Genomic DNA, 23659 nt, shown 5'->3' with positions numbered 1-23659 from the left:
CTCAGCCCTGATAAAACAGACTTCAGATAAAAAACTGTAAATAGAGACAAAGAAGGTCATTATATGGTAATAAGGGGTCAATTAATCAAGAGAATATTACAATTGTAAATACATATACACCCAACATCATAGCACCTAAATATATAAAGCAAACATTAAGAGATCTGAAGGAACACATAGACTGGAGGAACGCCATAATAGTAGGGGATTTTAATATCTCAATTCCAACAACAGACAGATCATTCAGACAGATAATCAATAAGGAAGCATTGTACTTGAACTATACTTCAGACCAAATAAATCTAACTGACACAAAAAGAACATTCTACATATTCTTTAAGTCAAATAATAAATTAGAGGGGAAATTTTAAAAAGTCTTGAGACAAAAATGAAAACAAAACATACCAAAATTTGTGCAATACAGTTCTAAGAGTAAAGTTTATAGCAAAAAATGCCTACCTTCGAAATGAGAAAAGTTATCAAATAAACAAATGTAACACTTCAAGGAACTAGAAGAAGAACAAACTAAGCCCAAAGTTAGCAGAAGGAAGGAAGAAATAAATGATTAGAGACTAGACAATCAATAGAAAAAATCAACAAAATTGGTTTTTGAAAAGCTAAATGAAATGGACTCTTTTTTTTTTTTCTTTTGAGATGGACTCTTGCTCTGTCACCCAGGCTAGAGTGCAATGGCACGATCTCAGCTCACTGCAACCTCTGCCTCCCAGGCTCAAGCCATTCTCCTTCCTCAGCCCAAGTAGCTGGGATTACAGTGTCCGCCACCACACCTGGCTAATTTTTGTATTTTTAGTAGAGATGGGGTTTCACCATGTTGGCCAGGCTGGTCTCAAACTCCTAACCTCAGTTGATCCACCCATCTTGGCCTCCCAGAGTGCTGGGATTATAGGCGTGAGCCACCATGCCCAGCCATGAAAGGGACTCTTGGCTAGAATAAGAAATAAAAGAGAAAAGACTCAAATAAATAAAATGGGACCAGGCATGGTGGCTCATACCTGTTATTACAGCACTTTGGGAGGTCAAGGTGGGAAGATGAGTTTGAGCTCAGCCTGGGAAACACAGCAGGACCCTGCCTCTTAAAAAAAAAAAAAAGTTAAAAAAAAAAAGTTAGCTGGGTGTGGTAGTGAACACCTGTAGTCCTAGCCGACTGGGAAGCTAATGAAGGGCAGAGGATCACTTGAGCCTAGGAGTTTGAGGTTACAGTGAGTTGTGTCACATCACTCTACTCCAGTCTGGGTGACAAAAAGGAAAATAAAAGTGGAAGAGGAGACATTACAACTGATAACACACACAGAAATACGAAAGATCATAAAAGAGTACTACGAAACCAAAAAAACTGAACAACCTGGAAGAAATGGTACATTCCTGGAAACATATAACCTGCCAAGACCGAATCATGAAGAAATTGGAAATCTGAACAGTCCAATAATGAGTAAGTAGATTAAGTCTGTAATTAAAAGTCTCCCATAAAAAAAAGCCCAGGATCAGAAGACTTCGTGGCTGAATTCTACCATTTACAGAAGAACTAATACCAATCCTTCTCAAATTCTTCCACCAAATTGAAGAGGAGGGAATACTTCTAAACAAGGTCATTATTAACCTAATACCAATGCCAGTCAAAGACACTACAAGTATATAAAACTACCAGCCAATATCAATGATGAATATAAATGTAAAAAATCCTCAACAAAATACTAGCAAAGCCTATTCAATAGTATATTCAAGGATTATTTACCATGATCAAATGGGATTTATCCCTGGGATGTAAGGCTGATTAAACATATTCAAATCAATAAATGTGATTCATCATATTAACAGAATGAAAGATAAAAACCATGTGATCATCTCAATAGATGCAGAAAAAACATTTGACAAAATTCAAGATCTATTTATGATAAAAACTCTCAGCAAGTTAGGTATAGAAAGAATGTTCCTCAATACAATTAAGGCCATATATGACAGGGCCACAGCTAATATTATACTCAGTGACGAAAAGTTGAAGGATTTTTCTCTAAGATCAAGAATAAGACAAAGATGCCCATTCCCACCACTTTGGCTCAAAATATTACTAGAAGTGTCAGCCAGAGTAATTAGGCAAGAAAAGAAAATAAAAGGCATCCAAATAGGAAAAGAAAAAGTGAAATTGTCTGTGTGGATGACAGAATTTTATATACACAAAATCCAAAAGATTCCACCAAAAAAATATTAGAACTGACAAATGAATGAACTACAGTTGCAGGATACAAAATCAACATACAAAAGAGTAGTGCTTTCATACACTAACAATGATCTATCTGGAAAAAAAAAAAAACAAAACAATCCCATTTACAATAGCAGCAAAAGAACAAATTATTTAGGAGTAAATTTAACCAAGGAAGTAAAAGATTTGTATACTAAAAACTATAAACATTGATGAAAGAAATTTAAGAATCAGTTGGATACATTAAATATATTAAAAAAGAAACTAAAGAGGACATAAATAAGTGGAAAGATATCCTTTGTTCATGCATTGAAGAATTAATATTTTAAAAATGTCCAACTACCCAAAGTGATGCAACCCCTATCAAAAGTCCAAAAGTCCAGTGGCATTCTTTTTTTTTTTTTTTTTTTGAGACAGGGTCTGGCTCTGTTGCCCAGACAGGAGTGCTCACTGCAATTTCTGCCTCCCAAGCTCAAGCCATTCTCCCACCTCCACCTCCTGACTAGCTGGGACTACAGGTACATGCCACTATATCTGGCTAATTTTTGTATGTTTTATAGACACGGGGTCTTACTTTGTTGCCCAGGCTGGTCTCAAACTCCTGAGCTCAAGTAATCTGCCTGCCTCAGCTTCCCAAAGTGCTGAGATTACAGGTGTGAATCACTACACCTGGCCTCCAATACCATTCTTCACAGAAAGAGAAAAAAAAAGTCCTAAAATTTATATAGAAGCACTTAAGACTTGAATAACCAAAGCAATCTTGACTACCAAGAACAAAGGAGGAGGCATCACACTACTGGATTTCAAAATCTATTAGAAAGCTATAGTAACCAAACTGTATGGTACTGGCATTAAAAACAGACATATTGACCAATGGAATAGGATAGAGATTCCAGAAATAAATCCATATATCTATGGTCAATTGATTTATGACAAAGGTGCCAAGAACACACAAAGGGGAAAAGACAGTCTTTTCAATAAATGGTGCTGAAAAAAATTCCATTCTTCCACATGTGGATATCCATAAATGGAAGAATGAAAATAGCTCCTTATCTCACCTCATACAATAAACAACTTTGCCAGGTGCTGTGTAATGCCAGCACTTTGGGGGGCTGAGGTGGGAGGATCACTTGAGCCAGGAGTTTGAGACCAGCCTGGGAAACATAGGGCGACCCCATCTATACAAAAAAAAAAAAAGTAAATTAGCTGGATGTGGTAGTGCATGCCTGCGGTCTCAGCTACTTGGGAGGCTAAGGTGGGAGGATTGTTTGAGCTTGGGAGGTTGGGGTTGCAGTGAGCCGTGATTGCACTATTGCCCTTCAACCTAGGCAACAGAGTGTAAAGAGTTAAATGTAACATCTGAAACTATAAAACTACTAGAAGAAAACAGGAGAAAAACTTCATGACATTGATCTGGACAACAGTTTCCTGAATATGACTCCAAAAGCACAGGCAATGAAAACAAAAATAGGATTACATCGAACTAAAAAGCTTCTGCATAGTGAAGAATTAATACATGAAAATACACCCCACGGATTGGAAGAAAATATTTGTAAATCATACGTTGCATAAGGGGCTAATATTCAAAATATATAAGGATCTCAAACTACTCAGTAATAAAAAAACAAATAACCCTATTTAAAATGTGAAAAAGACATGAATAGACATTTCACAAAAGAAGACATATGAATGGCCAACAAATATGGGAAAAAATGCTCAAGATCTCTAGTCATCAGAGAAGTGCAAATTAAAACCACAATGAGGTATCACCTCTCACCTGTTGGACTGGCTATTATCAAAAACACGAAAGATAAGAAATGCTGGTGAGGATGTGGAGAAAAGGGAACCCTTGCATACTGTTGGTGATATTGTAAATTAGTACAGTCATTTTAGAAAACAGCATGGAGGTGCCTCAAAAAACTAAAAATATAATTACCACATGATCCAACAATCCCACTTCTTGGGCATATACCCAAAGGAAATGGAATTGGTATGTCACAGACATGTCTGTTCTCTCATGCTCCCAGCAGCATTATTCACAATAGCCAAGATATGGAAACAACCAAAGTGCCCATCAATGGATAAATGAATTTTTAGAATGTGATCTATATACACAATCAAATACTATTCAGCCCTTTAAAAAATAGGAAATTGGCAATTATCTTTAATCCCGGCACTTTGGGAGGCTGAGGCAGGAGGATCGCTTGAGGCCAGGAGTGAGACCAGCCTGGCCAGCATGGCAAAACCCCATCTCTACTAAAAATACAAAAATTAGCCACGGGTGGTGACACATGCCTATAATTCCAGCTACTAGGGTGGCTGAGGCATGAGAATTGCTTGAGCCCAGGAGGTGGAAGTTGTGTAGTGAGCTGAGATGGTGCCATTGCACTCCAGCCTGGGCAACAGAGTAAGACCCCATCTCAAAAAATTTTTTGTTATATTTACCTTATCTTTCATCTACTCATCTCCCTCTTTATGTTTCTTATTTCTTGATGCACTTTACCATAGGTTGAAAACCTCAGTACACTTTATCTCTATCAGTATGTATTTTATTTAACTAGAATTCATTATTTGCGTATAATTCTTTTTTTTTTTTTTTTTTTTGAGGCAGACTTTCCCTCAGGCTGGAATACAGCTGTGCAATCAAGGCTCACGGCATCCTCAGCCTCCGGGGATCAAGTGATCCTCCCATCTCAGCCTCCTGAGTAGCTGGGATCATAGGCATGCACAACCATGCCCAGTTAATTTTTGTATTTTTTTTTTTTTGTAGAGATGGGGTTCCACCATGTTGCCCAAAGTGATCCACCCACCTTGGCCTCCCAAAGTGCTGGGGTAACAGGTGTGAGTCACCACGGCCAGCCTATAATTCTTTCTGTGTGTGTGAGGTAAAACCTAAATATAATGAAATCACAACTTAAGTGGGCTATTTCCTGAGCATTGACAAATGTATATACCTGTGTAATCCTATTATGATCCAGCACATCATCAGCAGTTCACTAAGTCCCCTCATGACCCTTTCTAGTCAGTTTCCACTTTCCTTCTCCCCTGCAAAAGCAATCACTGCTCTTTTTCACTATAGGTTGGTTTTGGTTGTTCTAGACTTTCAAATACATGGAATCTCAGTTTGTATGCTTTTGTATCTGGTTTCCTCAGTAAGGTTTTTTTTTTTTTTTTTAATTGTTGAACTGATTCATGTTGTTTTATCAGCAGTTAATTTCTTCCTTTTGCTATTTTTTCTTTTTGAGAGAGGGTCTCCCTCTGTCACCCAGGTTAGAGTGCAGTGACCCAATCATGGCTCACTGCAGTCTTGACCTTCTGGGCTCAAGCAACTCCTACCTCAGCCTCCTGGGTAGCAAATACAGGTGTGCACCACCATACCCAGCTAATTTTGCTTTTCTCTGTAGAGATGGGGGCCTCACTATATTGTCCAGGCTGGTCTTAACTCCTGGGTTCAGGTGATCCTCCCACATCAGCCTCCCAAATTGCTGGGATTATAGGCATGGGCCACCACACTCAGTCCTCTTTTGCTAAGTATTATTCCACTGTTTGAATGTATCAGTTTATCTGCTCTCCTGCTGATGGACAACTATCCCTTTCCAGTTTTTGGCAATGATGAATAAAACTGCTACAATTCCTTTGGTGGACATATACTTTCACTTCTGTAGGTAAATATCCAGAAGTGAAACAACTGGATGAAAGAATAGGTGTATGTTTACTTTTTTATAAAAAACTTAAGGGCCTTTTCCCAAAGTGGTGGTTCAAGTTTACTTCGGCAATGTTCAGTGGTTGTTCAGTCCATCAGCAATGTTGCTGCATGTCCTCTCCAACATTTGGTGGTGTCATTTTAATTTTAGTCATTCTAGTGTAGTAGTATTCTCAATGAGGTCTTAAAATTCATTTCTCCCATGATAACAGTGTTGAATACTTTATCATGTACTTATTAGTGACTCATATATCTTCTTTTGTAAAGTATCTGTATTTTTGAGTATAAGAGTATTAAGATACATTCTGCATATAAATTCAGATATATGTGTTGTGATTATTGTATCCTGGCCTGTGGGATATCTTAAGGGTCTTTTGATGAACATAAAGTTTTAATTTTTTGAAATCTAATTTATTAATATTTTTGTTATATAGTTAGGGCTCTCATGCTCTCATGGTTCCTTCCAAGAACTTTTGCTTACCCCAACTTGTGAAAATATTCTCCTGTTTTCTTCTATAAGTCTAATAGCTTTAGCTTTTCTGTTGTGACCATGATTTATCTCTAATTTTTTGTATGGTATGAGGTCAGGGTCAAAGATTCATTTTTTTTCCTTATGCATATCAAGTTTTTATAGCATCATCTATTGAAAAGATTTTCCTTTCCCCATTGGATCGCTTTGGCACCACTGTAAAATATCAAACTACTTTACATTTAAATTAATTGCACTATAGATAGTCCTCAACTTTCTATAGTTCAACATACAAGTTTTTGACTTTATATATTTATTTATTTGAGACAAGGTCTTGCACTGTTGCCCAGGCTGTAGTACAGTGGTGTGATCATGGCTCACTATAGCCTCAGACTCCTGGGCTCAAGCGATCCTCCCAACTCAGCCTCCTGAGTAGCTGAGCCTACAGGTGCAAACCACCACAGCTAATTTTTTTTTTTTTTTTTTGAGATGGAGTCTCACTCTGTTGCCCAGGCTGGAGTGCAGTGGTGTGATCTTGGTTCACTGCAACCTCCGCCTCCTGGGTTCAAGCAATTCTCCTGTGTCAGCCTCCCAAGTAGTTGGAATTACAGGCACCCACCACCATGACTCGCTAATTTTTGTGTTTTTAATAGAGATGGAGTTTTACCAACATGGTGGCTGGGTTGGTCTTGAACTCTTGACCTCAAGTGATACCTGCCTCATCCCAAAGTGGTGGAATTACAGGTGTAAGCCACCGTGCCCAGCCTGTGGCTGGATAATTTAAAAACTTTTTGTAGAGGTGGGGCCTCACTTTGTTACCCAGGCTGGTCTTGAACTCCTGGGCTCAAGTGATCCTCCCACCTTGGCCTCCCAAAGTGTTGGAATTACAGGCGTGAGCCACAGCGCCTGGCCAAATCCTCTCCTATGATTTGAATTCAGTTTTACAAACATTATCTTTTTTTCTTAAAAAAGAAAAAATCATAATGATAATAAAAGCAGCTACTTATTAAGCATTTACAAGGCATTAAAACAAATATCTTATACTTGGTAATCTCTCTCAAATCATCTCAATGACCTGCTATGTAAGGGTTATTATCCCATTTTACAAAAAGGAAACTGAGGTCACATATAAAGGTAACTAAGTCTGACTCCAGAAGTCCAATTATACCATTTTGTCTTCCTTAAAAAAAGGATTTATTGGTCTCTGATACTAAGTCATTCTTCAGTGTATTATGTTGCTGTTCTTCATAATTCCATTAACAAATTGGGTAACATTTCAGGGCCCAGTATTAAATAATGATCTTTCTTCCTCAGTTTGCTGTACACAGGGAAAAGACAGAAAAAAATTCCTATATGACAAGTTTTTGTTTGTATCAAATTACAGAGTTCCAAAAGACTATGACTTGAATATTGTAATACAACTTAAATTTGGCACATTATTTAATTATCCAAAGTTTATTACATGTTTGAGTGCACATTAAAGAGATTATTTGGCATAATTTGACAAGATAAAATTTCTGTACCTTATTTGACTATCAGGTATATATGTGGTATATTTATGTATGTGTGTGTATAGACACACATATACTCCTAAATTAAATATATTTGTATAAAAAGCTAAAGATTACTATGTTAAGATTAATTCATTAAAAAATCTATTATATTAAATTGCATCTGCATTCAAAGCAGAAATGTAAAAAAAGAATCAGTGTACTAAATACACATGAATTTACAAAGTAATTGAAAATGAAATAAAAATTTATATTGAAATGTTATAGTTTTGTTTAATTGGCATTTAAGTGGCACTATCAAACTATGGAAATAAACATCATTTTTTAGATTGTTGAGATAATAAAGATTCCACAAGCATTACCGTACCCTTGTACCCTCTAAATTAAGATTCAGCATTATTATAGTAGGAAAAAATGGCAGATAATTTTCTTCTTTATTAATATGGGAATTCTCAGGAAGCAATCAGGGCAGTGTCTGCACTCCTGGGCTTGTGCTTTTGGCTCTTCCATCAGTGGAAATCTGGCTTCTCAGGAAAGGTGCAGCCAGTCCGTCTAATTATGACGCTTGCTGCATAGTGGCCAGCACGGATACATTCAGTCAGAGGCTTGTCAGAGACCAGTTGAGACAGAAAACCTAGAACACAGGCAAAAAAGAACGTGAGTGTTGTGTGACAGCAGCAGAAATGTTATACTGGGTCAGACCAATGTATGATCTAAGCACCTATCTCATTCTTCAGCCTTGACAGTAAGAGAAAGTCTTGAGCGTTGCTGTTAGGGAGGTCTTTTTTTTTTTTCCCCCCCGAGATAGAATCTTGCTCTGTCACCCAGGCTGGAGTGCAGTGGTATCATCTTGGCCACTGCAACCTCCGCCTCCCAGCTTCAAGCAATTCTCCTGCCTCAGCCTCCTGAGTAGCTGGGACTACAGGCATATACCACCACTCCCAGCTAATTTTTGTAGTTTTAGTAGAGATGGGGTTTCACCATGCTGACCAGGCTTGTCTTAAACTCCTGACCTCGTGATCTGCCTGCCTTGGCCCGGGATTACAGGCGTGAGCCACTGTGCCTGGCCGGGAGGCCTCTTCCCAAACATCATGAGCATCCCCTAATATTTATTCTAAAGAGCTCAAGTTGAGACACAACAACTTGCCATCAAGTCAATCTGGTCTTTTTTTTTTTTTGAGATGGAGTTTCACTCTTGTTGCCCAGGCTAAAGTGCAATGGCATGACCTCGGCTCACTGCAATCTCTGCCTCCCAGGTTCAAGCGATTCTTCTGCCTCAGCCTCCCGAGTAGCTGGGATTACAGGTGCCTGCCACCATGCCCGGGTAATTTTTGTATTTTTAGTAGAGATGGGGGGTTTCACCATGTTGGTCAGGCTGGTCTCAAACTCCTGACCTCAGGTGATCCACCTGCCTTGGCCTCCCAAAGTGCTGGGATTACAGGCGTGAACCACTGCACCTGGACAGGGAAGCATGTGTTGACAGGGTCTCAAAATCAACACGGTGAAACCCCATCTCCACTAAAAATACAAAAATAAATTATCTATACTGGTAATGTGTATATATAATTATACATACGAGCAATGAACAATTAGAAGTTACTAAGAATAAGCCAGGCATTGTGGCTCACGCCTATAATCCCAGCACTTTGAGAGGCCAAGACGGGTGAGTTGCTTGAGCTCAGGAGTTTGAGACCAATATGGGCAACATGGCGAAATCCTGTCTCTACAAAAAATACAAAAATTAGCCAGGTGTTGTGGTGCATGCCTGTAAACCTAGCTACTCAGGAGGCTGAGGTGAGAGGATTGCTTAAGCCAGGAAGGTTGAGGCTGCAGTCAGCTATGATTACATCACTGCACCCCAACCTGGGCAACAGAGTAGGACCCTGTCTCAACAACGAAAAAATTAAAAATATTAAGAATATTTATCCATATTTATTCTAAGGTACTTCACATACTTCAAATATTTGAAGTACCTTAGAATAAATCTGACAGAAGTTGTATAGGGCCTGCACATTGAAAATGAAAAAACAATGCTGAGAAATATAAAAGAAGCCTAAATAAATAGAGAGACATAAAGTATTCAAAGGTCAGAAGATTCAATATTATCAGTTCTGCAGGATTTTTTCTATTAATTCATTGGAATACCAATAACAATTCTAGCAGGTTTTTCTTATAGAAACAGACCAGCTGCTTCTAAAATTTATATGAAAATTCAAAGGACCTAGGTTAGTGAAAACTCAACTTTGAAAAAGAAGAATCAGGCCAGAGGATTTATACTATCTGATTTCAAAATTTATTATAGAATGATAATAACCAAGACACTATGGTATTAGCATATAGACAAATAGATCAGTGGAACTGAACAGAGTCCAGAAATAAACCTACTTCTGTATGGCCAACTGATTTTTGACACAGGTGCCCAAACAATCCCATGGAGAAAGGATACTCTAACAAATTGTGTTAGAACAATGGATACCATGTGTGAAAAAAAAGCATTTCAACCTTTACCTTACACTATCTACAAAAATTCACCTGAAATGAATCACAGACATAAATGTAAGGAGTAACATTCTAAAACTCTTGAGGAGAAAACATAGGAAAAAATCTTAGTGATCTTGAGTTTGCTAAAGATCACTTAGTAAGATGTAAAAAGTACAAACTTTTCTTTTTTAAAAATTTATTTATTTTTGAGACTGTGTCTCACTATCATTCAGGCTGGAGTACAGTGGCACAGTCATGGCTCACCGTAGCCTCAACCTTCTGGGCTGAAAGCTCTTCTCCCACCTCAGCTTTCCCAGTAGCTGGGACTACAGGCGTGTGCCACCATGCCTGGCTAATTCTTGCATTTTTTGTAGAGATGGGGTTTTGCCTAGTTGCTCAGGCTGGTCTTGAACTCCTGGGCTCAAGTAATCTGCCTGCCTTGGCCTCCTAAAGCTCTGGGATTACAGGTGTGAGCTACCACACCTGGCTAAGAATACAACTTTTATAGAAGAAAAAATAATTTGAATTTTGTCACAATTAAATACTTGGTACCTCAATAACAAGAAACAACTCAATACAAAGTAGGCAAAAGTCTTTAACATTTTAGCAAAGAAGATAGATGCCAAATAAGCATATGAAATGTTCAATATCATTATTTCTTTAAAAATGCAAATTAAAATCACAATTAGATACCACTGCACACCCACAGAATGGCTAAAACTGAAAAGACTGACTATAACAAGTGTTAGCAAGGGTGCGATCAACTCTCATACACTAATTGTGGGAATGTAAAATGGTGAGACCACTTTGCAAAACCACTTGTCAGTCTTAAAAAGCTAAACATACGCATATCATATGACCCATTCTATTTCTAGGTATTTACCCAAGGTAGATGAAAGTACACATCCACACAAAGACTTGTAAATGAATGTTCACAGCAGCTTTATTTGTAATAGCCCCAAACTGGAAACAATCCAAAAGGGGATGAGAAGGAGCAGGAAGGCATGATTAGAAAAGGCCATGGGAGCAGTGGATATGTCCATAGTGATGGTTTCATGGGTGTACACATATGTCCAAAGTTATACAATTGTACACTTTAGATATGTACAGTTTATTGTATGTCTATTATGCCACAATAAAACTGTGAAAGAAGAAAAAAAGGATAATTGCAAATAAGGCAGGTCAAGAGCAGAAGAATCTGGGCTACCTTCCCCTTAGGGGAAACCTGAGCTGTTGCAGTAACACTCAAATGCTCAGAAGAGCAGATGATAATGAGCAACTGTGCTGCAGCTAGGCTTCTGGGGCTTCCCTGAGGCCCTGGGCAGCCTGAGGGGAATGAAGGTTAATTGAGAAGCTGTGGTATAATGACCTGTAGAGAACATTATAAGTGATTTATGTCCTTCTTCTTCTACCATTCTGACCACACAGACTTTTCCCAGTCAGATTTAGGGAATGCTCTGTATTAGATGAAATAAATAAGTATTCCCAACCAAAGAATAAAATTAATATGGTTAATGGAATGATGTATTTTAAAGACATTTGCTGAGACTGTAAAAATCACTCTCTCGAGAGGTTTAGTAAGAGTATTTTATCACTGAGTTTTCAGGTAACAGTCAAAAGTCAATATTAACTTTTCTGCCAAACTGTGAGGCTAAAATGCTCAGTCCACACAGTGAATGGAGCAGATGCCAAATTCAGAGTCAGATCAGCTTACAATGCAAACATGTCTATTAGACGCCTTATAAGCAACATCTGTTTTCTTCATTCCCCCTGGTATGATCATTGTGAGAAAAAGAAAAAGCTTATGTTTATGAAATATTTTTGTGAAGCAAAACCACCAGCATCCTTCTTCTAAGAAAACTAGATGATGAATGAAGTAAGTATTCTGAAGAGTGTTTTGCTTTGACAAGTGGAGAACCTGGATGCTGAAAAAAGCTAAGATCTTTGCCCAAGGTGAATGTCAGTTTTTCAATAATCTATTTTAAAAAACCAACTAAAATGAAATACAGATACTACATAATCAGTTATAAGCAGAGTCTTCAAAAAGGAGCTGATGTGAATCTTGAAAGTTGTATAAAATTGTTTAAATAAACAAACGGAGCTTATATTTAAAGAATTGTAGGGAATCCTTTTATAATGTAAGTAAACATCCCCAAGATACTTTTATTGTGGAAAAGATACATAACATAAAATTTACTATTTTAACAAATTTTGAATGCACAATTCAGTGACATTAAGTACATTCACAATGTGCAACTATTACCTCTATGCATTTTTAGAACTTTTTCATCACCCCAAAAGAAACTCTGTACCCATTAAACAATAACTCCCCACTCCTCTTTACCTCCAACCCCTGGTAAGTGCTACTCTACTTTTTGTCTCTATAAATTTGCCTATTCTAACAATATTTGTCTTTTTGTGTCTAGCTTATTTCACTTAGCATAATGTTTCCCAATATAATTTTAGTTTAGATTTTTAATTATTAGCCTGCTTAAAGTGTATTTTATTTGAAAATAATTCCAAATTCAGAAAAAAGTTTGCAGGAATAAAAATAGTACAAAAAGCATCTGTACATCCTTTACCCAGGTGCACAATATTGTTAACATTTTGCACCATTTGCATGTACTCTTTCTCTTTATACAATTTTATTTCCCTGAACTATTTGAGAGCAAGTTACATTTATCATATCTTTTTACTTCTAAAAACTTCAGTGTATCTTTTCTGAGAATAAGGATATTCTCTTACATAGCTACAGTGTGGACATCAACATCAACTTCAGTAACACTGTTATCTAATCTACTGTCCATGTTTCAATTTAGTCAATTACCCAATAATGTCCTATATAGAAATTTTCTCCTCTAGAACACAATCTAGTTTAGGATTTAACTGATGTACCTTTATAGTTTTTAAAAATCTGAAACATTTCCTCAGATTTTGACTTTTGAGATATGGACACTTTTGAAGAATATAGTCATCCCCTACCTAATTTTTAATTTATTTGTTCATTTATTTGAGACAGGGTCTTACTCCAATTGCCTAGGCTGGAGTGCAGTGGCGTAATTTTTTTTTGGCTCACTGCAGCCTCAACCTCCCTAGGCTCAGGTGATTCTCCCACTTCTGCCTCCTGAGTAGCTGGGACCACAGGTGCACACCACAATGCCTGGCTAATTTTTTTTGTACTTTTAGTAGATGGGGTTTTGCCATGTTGCCCAGGCTGGTCTTGAACTCCTGGACTCAAGCAATCCACCTGCGTCAGTCTCCTAAGGTGCTGGGATTACAAGTATGAGCCACTGTGTCCGACGCATTTATCCCATTATTTATTTATTTATTTTCCCATTTTTAATAGACTGATTCTGATTTTGGGTTTGTCTAACATTTTCTCATGATCATGCATTCCCAGGCAGACTACTACACATATTATGATGGATCCTTCTCAAAGTGTCCCATTTAGAGGTACATCATGTCCATCTGCTGTTCACTAGTGACAGGAATTTTGATCACCCGATCAAGGTGTTGTCCTACTTCTCCATTGTATAGTACCTATTTTTTCCCTTGCATCTAACAAGCAGTTTGTGAATAGACAATTTAAGATCACATAGGCTAGGCGCGGTGGCTCACACGTGTAATCCCAACACTTTGGGAGGCTGAGGCAGGCAGATCATGAGGTCAGGAGTTTCAGACCAGCCTGGCCAACATGGTGAAACCCTGTCTCTACTAAAAATATAAAAATTAGCCAGGTGTGATGTCACGCGCCTGCAATCCCAGCTACTTGGGAGGCTGAGGCAGGAGAATTGCTTGAACCCAGGAGGCGGAGGTTGCAGTGAGCCGAGATCATGTCACTGCACACCAGCCTGGGCAACAAATGTGAAACTCCATCTCAAAAAAAAAGAAAGGAAGGGAGGGAGGGAGGGAGGCAGGGAGGGAGGGAGGAAGGAAGGAAGGAAGGAGGGAAGGAAGGAAGGAAGGAACCAGAGAGAGAAAGGAAGAAAGAAAGAAAGACTGAGCAAATCCTCAAATCAAATTTGGCTGGGCATGGTGGCTCATGCCTGTAATCCCAGCACTTTGGGAGGCCAAGTGTGGTGGATCACAAGGTCAGGAATTCGAGACCAGCCTGGCCAATATGGTGAAACCTCGTCTCTACTAAAAATACAAAAGTTAGCCAGGCATGGTGGCAGGCGCCTGTAGTCTCAGCTACTTGGGAGGCTGAGGCAGGAGAATCGCTTGAACCTGGGAGGCAGAGTTTGCAGTGAGCTAAGTATCACGCCACTGCACTCCAGCCTGGGCGACAGAGTGAAACTCCATCTCAAAAAAAAAAAAAAGTCACATAAATATTCTGTTCTTTATCAGAAGTTCCAACCCCCCTCCCACTCCAGGTGTGAAATGATTTTCACATTTACCAGTCAGCCCTCACCATTCTACCATAAACAAGAGCTTACCTCTTCTCCCATTTATTATTTTAAATCTATTTATTATCAGTAAGAATGCACAATTATTTTTATTTTGTTTGGTGGAGTCTGGAGCTCCGTCACCAAGGCTAGAGTGCAGTGGTATGATCTCGGTTCACTGCAACCTCCACCTCCCAGGATCAAGCGACTCTCCTGCCCCAGTCTCCCAAGTAGCAGCTGGGACTACATGAGCCACCATGTCTGGCTAATTTTTGTATTTTGAGTAGAGATGGGGTTTCACCATGTTGGACAGGCTGGTCTCAAACTCTCAACCTAAGGTGGTCTGCCCACCTCAGCCTCCCAAAGTGCTGGGATTACAGGCGCAAGCCACCACGCTCGGTCCACAATTCTTTTTAAATTAATGGTTCAATTCTTTTTAAATCAATGGTTTATAATCCCTTACAGCCCTTAATTAATTTGGTCCTTAAAATAATCCAGTTTTTGCCAGTGGGAGCCATTCAGGCTGGTGGCTCCTGTGTCCTTGAATATGCCATCACATTATTTTTGATCACTTCTTTATGTTCTGCCATAATGTTCTGGGCTCCACTATGCCCTGGAATCAGTCATTTATCTGAGGATAACTGGTTCTTTTTAGCATAGAATGGTATTAGGGACTAAGATCTGGGAGGCAGGTGTGCTCTTTGCTTCTAGACTCTGTAAATGAACAGAGCTAGGAAGTATGCATGTACACATAGTCACGCACACACACACACTTATATCCCTAACTGTATATATATATGTGTGTGTACAGAGACCTAGTTTAGAAATTGAGCTGACACCAGTACTCCCAATTCTAGTCCATCTCCACAGGGTTCTTTCTTGCCTTTCCTTATCCCATTATTTGTATGTTCCTTCTTCTATAGTAAGAACCTATTTCCCAACAATATCAACAAATTTATTTATTTACTTACTTTTGTAATACATCTCAAATAGTTTCAAAGTCACTTCATCCCTAACTTTAAAAGAAAAAAAATCCAAATCTACTAAAGAGTTTAGGGTTAATTTTCTGTTCTCTGATGTAGTCAAATACTGTGTTCAGCACGTTACTCAGATTGGTTCTCTTTTTTACCCTCTTTGGGGAGCTCATTTTACTTAAGAAAAGATGAAGCTGGGTTCATGTTTTTCAGTTTGCTTTCAGTTTTAGTCCCATTTCTTACATTCTATCCTTATTGATTTAATATTTAAAAAATATGTAGAACATTAACATGTTTCTAAAAGTAAAAGTAAAAATTCTATAAAAGATATGCTCAAAGAAGTGTCACTTTCTTTACCATGTCCTCCTCCCCATCCTTTGTAAGTAACCACTTTCATTGTTTTCTGGTTTATCTTCCTGTATTCTTTTAGTAAAGGTAAGCAGATGTATGTATGTTTTCTTCCTTTTTTTCTTTTCTCTTTTTTTTTTAAACACAAAAGGAGGTAATACAGTTACCCTTTGCTTTTTTTTTTTCACTTAAAAGTATCTCTTGGAGTCTGGGTGCCATGAATCAAACCTGTAATCCCAGCACTTTGGGAGGCTGAGGCGGGCGGATCACCTGAGGCTGCGAGTTTGAGACCTGCCTGGCCAACATGGTGAAACCCCATCTCTACTAAAAATACAAAAATTAGCTGGGCGTGGGGGCAGGTGCCTGTAATCCCAGCCACTTGGGAAGCTGAGGCAGAAGAATCGCCTGAATCCAGGAAGCAGAGGTTGCAGTGAGCTAAGATCGTGCCACTGCACTCCAGCCTGGGCGACAGAGCAAGACTCCATCTCAAATAAACAAACAAAGCAAAACAAAAACAAAATCTCCTGGAAACCATTCTACATCAATTGGTAGAGATTTTCTTCATTCTTTTTTACTGCTACATAGTACCTCCATGTATAAATACACTGTAGTTTAATCTATCTCCTATGTGTGGACATTTACATGGTTTCCAATATCTTAAAAATATAAACAATGCTGCAATGAATAACCTTTCACATATGTATTTCTGTGTTGTTAGGGGCGTATCTTCAGGATAAATTTTAGAAGTAGAACTGCTAGGTTAATGAGTAACTATATGCATATATAGTTTTATTGGTGATTCTTCTTCACAGAGGTTTAAGGATTTTGTATTTCTACTAGTAATGTAAGAGTGCCCGTTTCCCCACAACTTCACCAATATAGTATACTGTCCAGCTTTTGAATTTTTGCCAGTCTGATGGGTTAGAAATAGTTCAGCATAATTTTAATCTGGATTTCTCTTATTAAGTGAAGCTGAACATCTTTTTATATATCTTTAAAGAACAAATCTCTCTGTGAATTAACTTTTATCTTTTGCTTATTTTTCTATAGGATGTTTGGTCCTTCACCCTCTATTTTATTATTATTATTTTTGAGACAGAGTCTCCTCTGTCACCCAGGCTGGAGTACAGTAGTGTGATCTTGGCTCACTGCAACCTCCACCTCCAGCATTCAAGTGATTCTCCTGCTTCAGCCTCCTGAGTAGCTGGGATTACAGATGTGCGCCACTATACCTGGCTAGTTTTTGTATTTTCAGTAGAGACGGGTTTCACCATGTTGGCAAGGCTGGTCTTGAACTCCTGACTGCAGGTGATCCGCCTGCCTCGGCCTCCCAAAGTGCTGGGATTACAGGTGTGAGCCACCATGCCTGGCCTCAATCTCTATTTTTAAAAGTTCCCTGCATTTTAGGTATATTATTCAAATAAAGTGTTTTTCAAAAAAAAAAAAAATACCAACAATAACAATATGCTATTAATAGATACAAATACTGTACTGTATCAGCAAGTAAAGAAAGTCCTTTTTCATATTTCATTCACTGAAACACAGCCTCAGGCCCCAGAGTGTGGTTGGTAAACACAATAGCAGATAAATGTGGCTTGCAGGTATTAAAAAAAAAAAAAAAAAAAAAAAAAAAAAGGCTAGGTGGGGTGGCTCATGCCTCACCTCTAATCTGAGCACTTTGGGAGGCTGAGATGGGAGAATCATCTGAGCTCAGGAAACCAGCCTGGGCAACATAGGGAGACTCGTCTCTATAGAAAAAAAAAAAAATTAGTTGGGCGTGGTGGCATGCACCTGCAATCCCAGCTACCTGAGCTTGAGCTGGGAGGTTGAGGCTGCAGTGAGCTGTGATTGAGCCTACTGTACTCTAGTTTGGGCAACAACAACAACAACAACAAAAAAAAAACAAAAACAGGTCAAGCATGGTACTTAGTGGGGCTGAGGCACACAGATCATTTGAGGCCAGGAGTTTGAGACCAGCCTGGGCAATGTGGCAAAATTCCATCTCTACAGAAAAATTCAAAAATTTAGCCAGGCATGGTGGTGCATGCCTGTAGTCTCAGCTACTTACTCAGGAGGCTGAGGTGGGAGGATCACCCAAGCCTGGGAGGTTGTGGCTGCAGTGAGCCGTATTGTACCACTGCACTCCAGCATGGGAGACAGAGTGAGACAGTATCTAAAACAAAACAAAACAAAACAAAAACAAAAATATCTGCTCTTTTTAGAATAAGATTTGGGCTTACCAAGAGTCCAAAAAGCAAAATCTTAAAAAACTGACTTTGAATGTGTGTTCAATATGAAAAAGTCTCCAACAACTCATATGCTGAGGCCGTTGTTGTTGACTTTTTACTTTGGTTCCTTCTCTCTATCCTTTTACAGATAGGCGTATCAAGCTGGACCTCTCAGGCTTTTCCAGCTTTAGGAGACATTATAGACTTCAGGTCCTCTAGCTGTTGAGACATAAGGTGAGAATCTCTCATCGACAATAAATTGGGTTCTTAGGGTTATTGTTAGCCGGCTCTGAATCTTGGAACAATCTTTCCAAATAAACCTCTGTTCATTAACAATTGGTGCGCCTATTATCTTCTGGTTGATTTTATTTAGACTTTTACTGATGTTATGAAGTGTGATCAATAAATTGACAAATTATATCCAGTATTTGACATGAGACCTGAAACATATGTTTAAGTTGTGCAAAAAGAGGAGATACTACACTAGTTTCCTCAAAGCACACAGAGGTGGGATTGCTGGTGTGGTCAAAAGGCAATGTAACTTAAGCTGTCTATTCCATGTAGTTACTGTAGAAGAGATATAACATCTAGAATTTTCTTAGTGTCGTTTATAGAGAACCGAGAAATATTGTTAGTGGGTATGGAAGCCTTAATGGAGACACTTAATAAGAGCTAGGGATATTTTAGAAGGAAATGAACAAAGTCTTTATGAGTCCATTTTCTCTTTTCCATCTATAGTTCCTTAACAGTTTTTCATGGTAGCTGGAACTTAAAACTCAGTAGACTGTGTACTGTTCATTCTACATTCAGCAGCTTGTCAACAAGTAAGCAAGCTGCACTTTATAAACTTGGAAGAATAAAGTTTTTTTTTTTTGTTTTTGTTTTTGTTTGTACTCCTGGGCTCAAGCAATCCTCCCACTTCAGCCTCCTGAGTAGCTAGAACTACAGGTGTGTGCCATTATGCCTGGCTAACTTTTCTATTTTTTGTAGAAATGGAGGAGTCTCACTATGTGGCCCAGGCTGGTCTGAACTCCTGGGCTTAAGCAATCCTTCTACTTCAGCCTCCCAAAGTGCTGGGATTACAGGTGTGAGCCTCTGTGCCCATTCAGAATACAGTTTTACTAATTCACTTTTTACAAGTATGTATTATGCTGAAATTGTTTTCCCAAAGATACAGTACAAATACATGTCAGTGGCTCTATCTTTATCTTCTTAAATAGTTCCCAGAAACCTTTTATATATAGTAGACCACCATATGCCTATGTAGAGTTTAAACATTTTAAAGTTTTTGGATATATATATATATATATATATACACACACACACACACACACACATATATATATAATTTGTTCTAAAAAAACTCATTTTACACTAAATTTAAGTTATTATACATCGAGGTAGTACACTGTTCACCTGGAAAAATATACAAATGTTTATTGTTGGAGATATATATATATATATATATATACACACACACACACACACACATATATATATAATTTGTTCTAAAAAAACTCATTTTACACTAAATTTAAGTTATTATACATCGAGGTAGTACACTGTTCACCTGGAAAAATATACAAATGTTTATTGTTGAAAATATATTTTAAGCCACATAAATTTAAAGGTCAGAGAATACCGTGAATAGATAGCAATACCTCATATATATAAAGCCTGAAGCCATAGCAGTTCCATGGTCATCCATATTACACCTATAAGGACCCCTCAGGCCTTCACTAAGATATTATTTATTTTTAAGAAAGCAAGTAAAAAATTGTTTTTCTGATTATAAAAGTCATACCCAATAACTGTAGAAAATGTGGAAAAAGTGAAACAGTAAAATTAGGAATAAATAGAAAACATACACAGTCCCATTAAAAATAATAATCAGGGCCGGGCGCAGTGGCTCACGTCTGTAATCCCAGCACTTTGGGAGGCCGAGGCAGGCAGATCACAAGGTCAGGAGATTGAGACCATCCTGGCTAACACGGTGAAACCCCATCTCTACTAAAAATACAAAACCAAAATTAGTCTGGTGTGGTGGCGGGCGCTTGTAGTCCCAACTACTTGGGAGGCTGAGGCAGGAGAATGGCGTGAACCCGGGAAGTGCAGCTTGCAGTGAGCTGAGATTGGGCCACTGCACTCCAGCCTGGGCGACAGAGACTCTGTTTCAAAAAAAATACATACATAATAAACAAAACATAAAATAATAATAATAATCAGGCCAGGCGTGATGGCTTGCACCTGTAATCCCAGCACTTTGGGAGGCCGAGATAGGTGGATCACTTGAGGTCAGGAGTTCGAGACCAGCCTGGCCAACATGGTGGAACCCCATCTCTACTAAAAATACAAAAATCAGCCAGGTATGGTGGTGTGCGCCCATAATCCTAGCTATTTGGTTGGCTGAGGGATGAGAATTGCTTGAACCTGGGAGGTGGAGGTTGTGTTGAGCTGAGATTGTGCCACTGTATTCCAGCCTGGATGACAGAGTGAGACTCTGTCTCAAAAATGAAATAAAATAAAAAATCAATACTATTTAACATAGTATTGGGGAAGTCCTAACAAGAGTAATAAGACTAAAATAATTTAAGAATTGTAAAGGGAGGCTGGGTGCAGTAGTTTGTGCCTGTAATTCCAGCACTTTGGGAGGCTGAGGTAGGCAGATCGCTTGAGCCCAAGAGTTCAAGACCAGCCTGGGTAAGAAGGTGAAACCTCGGCTCTAGAAAAAATACAGAAATTATGTGGGCGTGGTGGCACGTGACTGTAGTGCCAGTTACTTAGGAGGCTGAGGTGGGAGGATTGCTTGAGCCCAGAAGGTCGAGGCTATAGTGAGCTGTGAACATGCCATTACCTCACTCTAAAAAAAAGAATTCCAGATGTATCAATGAGTTAAATGTAAATGGCAAAACAGTAAGACTTTTAGAAGAAAATAAAAACTATCTTTATGTCCTAGAGGTAGAAAACATTTCTTAAATAAGTCACAAAAAAAGCAGAAAGCAGAAAGTGAAAGATTGATTAAACTGTGCTAAAATGAAAACTTCTGGCTGGGCACAGCAGCTCATGCCTGTAATCCCAGCACTTTGTGAGGCTGAGGCAGCAGAACTGCCTGAGCCCAGGAGTTTGAGACCAACCCTGGCAATATAGCAAGACCCTGTCTCTACAAAAAATAGGAAAATTAGCTGGGCATGGTGGTGCAAAGCTTTAGTCCTAGCTACTTGGGAGGGTAAGGTAGCGGGGACTGCTTGCGCCCAGGAGTTTGAGGTTGCAATGAGCTATGACTATGCCACTGTACTCTAACCTGGACTACAGAGTGAGAACCTGTCTCAAAAAAACAAACAAAAAACCCCAAAACCCCCAAACCTTCTGCTTTGCATATGATACCTTTAAAGGGAGGAAATTTAAACAAGTAAGTTTCTTTTTTTTTTGGTACAGATGGGGCCTCACTAGGTTGCCCAGGCTGGTCTCCAACTCCTGGTCTCAAGTGATTCTCCCACCTCAGCCTCCCAAGGTTTTCGAATTACAGGCATGAGCTACCACACTGGCCTGATCCTGATTTTATAATTTCTACTTGTGTTTCCTTCCATTTTTAGTCTTTAGTCAGATTCATGCAGTACATTTAGAAATCTGTTTAGTCAAAATAGTAAAAAAAAAAAAAAAAAAGTGTGTTGAAAAAAGTTTTTTTCTAGAGTTGGGATGACTTTTTTCTTGTTTTCCTTATGTATTAAACATTATACAATAAGTTACATTACACTTTTAAAATCAGATCTAAGTCAATACACCTTTAAAAAAAACCATGGGAACTTTATTCAGAAAAAATGGTTATTAAGAGCAACCATTCAAGAGTTTCAGCTAACTGATGTTTTATTTTAATAGTTTCCCACTCATGCCTTTGGATTTAGTTAGTAATTGCAGCCACTGGATGAGTTTTCCACAAGGTAAATCAGTACAAGTATCAGTATAAGTAGAATGAAATTGGTCACTCTTCTTAGGAGATTCCTCAAGCACATAAAAATCATCACTATTTCCTGTATTTTACTCTTAGGCTTAGGGAAACACAGGCAATTTTAGAGAAGGCAATTTAGAAAGTTTCTGAGGGAACCTTAGCACAATCTTTCTTTCCCAAATGAAACTTCCTCTTACAGAAGCTATATACCAAGTAAATCAGTACGCATCTTTTGAAACGGAAATTCAAGGACTAATACTTCCCTCACAGGGAATGCCGGGGGGATTTCTAACAGAATTAAGAAGGATAATCACACTTAGAATGGCTATCACGTGATAGTAATGAAAACAAGTATTTTGGTAAAAACTGTGAGGTCACTGGCCATCGGACACATGTCTAAGCCATAGCACCTTAAGGCAGTGAAATTGATGACACTGGGAAACACAGAGCACGCATACACACCCAAGATGTTGGTAGAATAAGATGGATGGAAGAAAGGTTTTTCCACCTGGGTTTTAAAAAAAAAAAATAATAGACTTTATATTTTTGGGCAGTTTTAGGTTTACAAAACAATTAAGCAGAAAATACAGAGAGTTCCCAAATCTTCCCTCATCCCCTTACTCCCCAGTTCCCCCTATGATTACAATTTTGCATTAGTTAGTGGGTATATTTGTTGCAACTGATGAGCCATTATTGACATATTATCATTAAATAATGTCTATAGCTTACATTAGGGCTTACTCTTTGTGTAGTATACTCTGTGGGATTTGACAAATATAATAATATACACCATTAGAGTATCACACAAAACAGTTTTGCTACTCTAAAAATCCTCAGTGCTCTCTACCTATTCTTCTCTCTCTCCTTGCACCACAGCTCCAGTCCATGGTAGCTACTTACTTTTTTACAGTCTCCATAGTTTTGCCTTTTCCAGAATGTGATATACAGTCATGAGTTGCTTAACAACGGGTATATGTTCTGAGAAATGGATCACTAGGTGATTCTGTCATTGTGCAAACATCAGAGTGTACTTACACAAACCTAGACGGTATAGACTATTGTTCCTAGGTTACAATCCTGTATAGCCTGTTACTCTACTGAATACTGTAGGTAATTGTAACAAAATGTTAAGTACTTGCGTATCTATACATATCTAAACATAGAAAAGGTACAGTAAAAATAAGGTATTATAATCTTATGAGAGCACTGCCATATATGTGGTCTGTCAATGACCAAAATGTTATGTGGTGCATGACTGTAGTTAGAATCACACAGTATGTAGCCTTTCAGACTGCCTACTGCCTTCTTTCATTTAGCAACATGCATTTAAGGTTCCTTCATGTCTTTTCTTGGCTTAATAGCTCATTTCTTTCTTTCTTTTTTTTTTTTTTTTTTT

General features: G+C 38.4%; 1 protein-coding gene across 4 annotated transcripts in view; it reads right to left on the bottom strand.

The window, feature by feature from the left end:
• Positions 1 to 7829: 7829 nt before the first annotated feature.
• ADK (adenosine kinase) overlaps positions 7830 to 23659 on the bottom strand; it is a 636511-nt gene continuing 620681 nt past the window's right edge. For 3 of the 4 annotated variants that reach the window (XM_011991170.1, XM_011991171.1, XM_011991172.1), the window contains one exon: positions 8131 to 8535. In XM_011991170.1, coding sequence (XP_011846560.1) covers positions 8411 to 8535 — 125 coding nt within the window. In that variant the 3' untranslated portion in view covers positions 8131 to 8410. Of the gene's footprint in view, positions 8536 to 23659 lie in introns of all 4 variants that reach the window. The other variant, XM_011991173.1, reaches the window with a different exon arrangement.

Source organism: Mandrillus leucophaeus, unplaced genomic scaffold (genome assembly GCF_000951045.1).
Source record: "Mandrillus leucophaeus isolate KB7577 unplaced genomic scaffold, Mleu.le_1.0 Scaffold39, whole genome shotgun sequence".
Taxonomy (NCBI): Eukaryota; Metazoa; Chordata; class Mammalia; order Primates; family Cercopithecidae; genus Mandrillus; species Mandrillus leucophaeus.
Note: the sequence above shows the minus strand (reverse complement) of the source record. Positions and strands in the feature narration are given on the sequence as shown.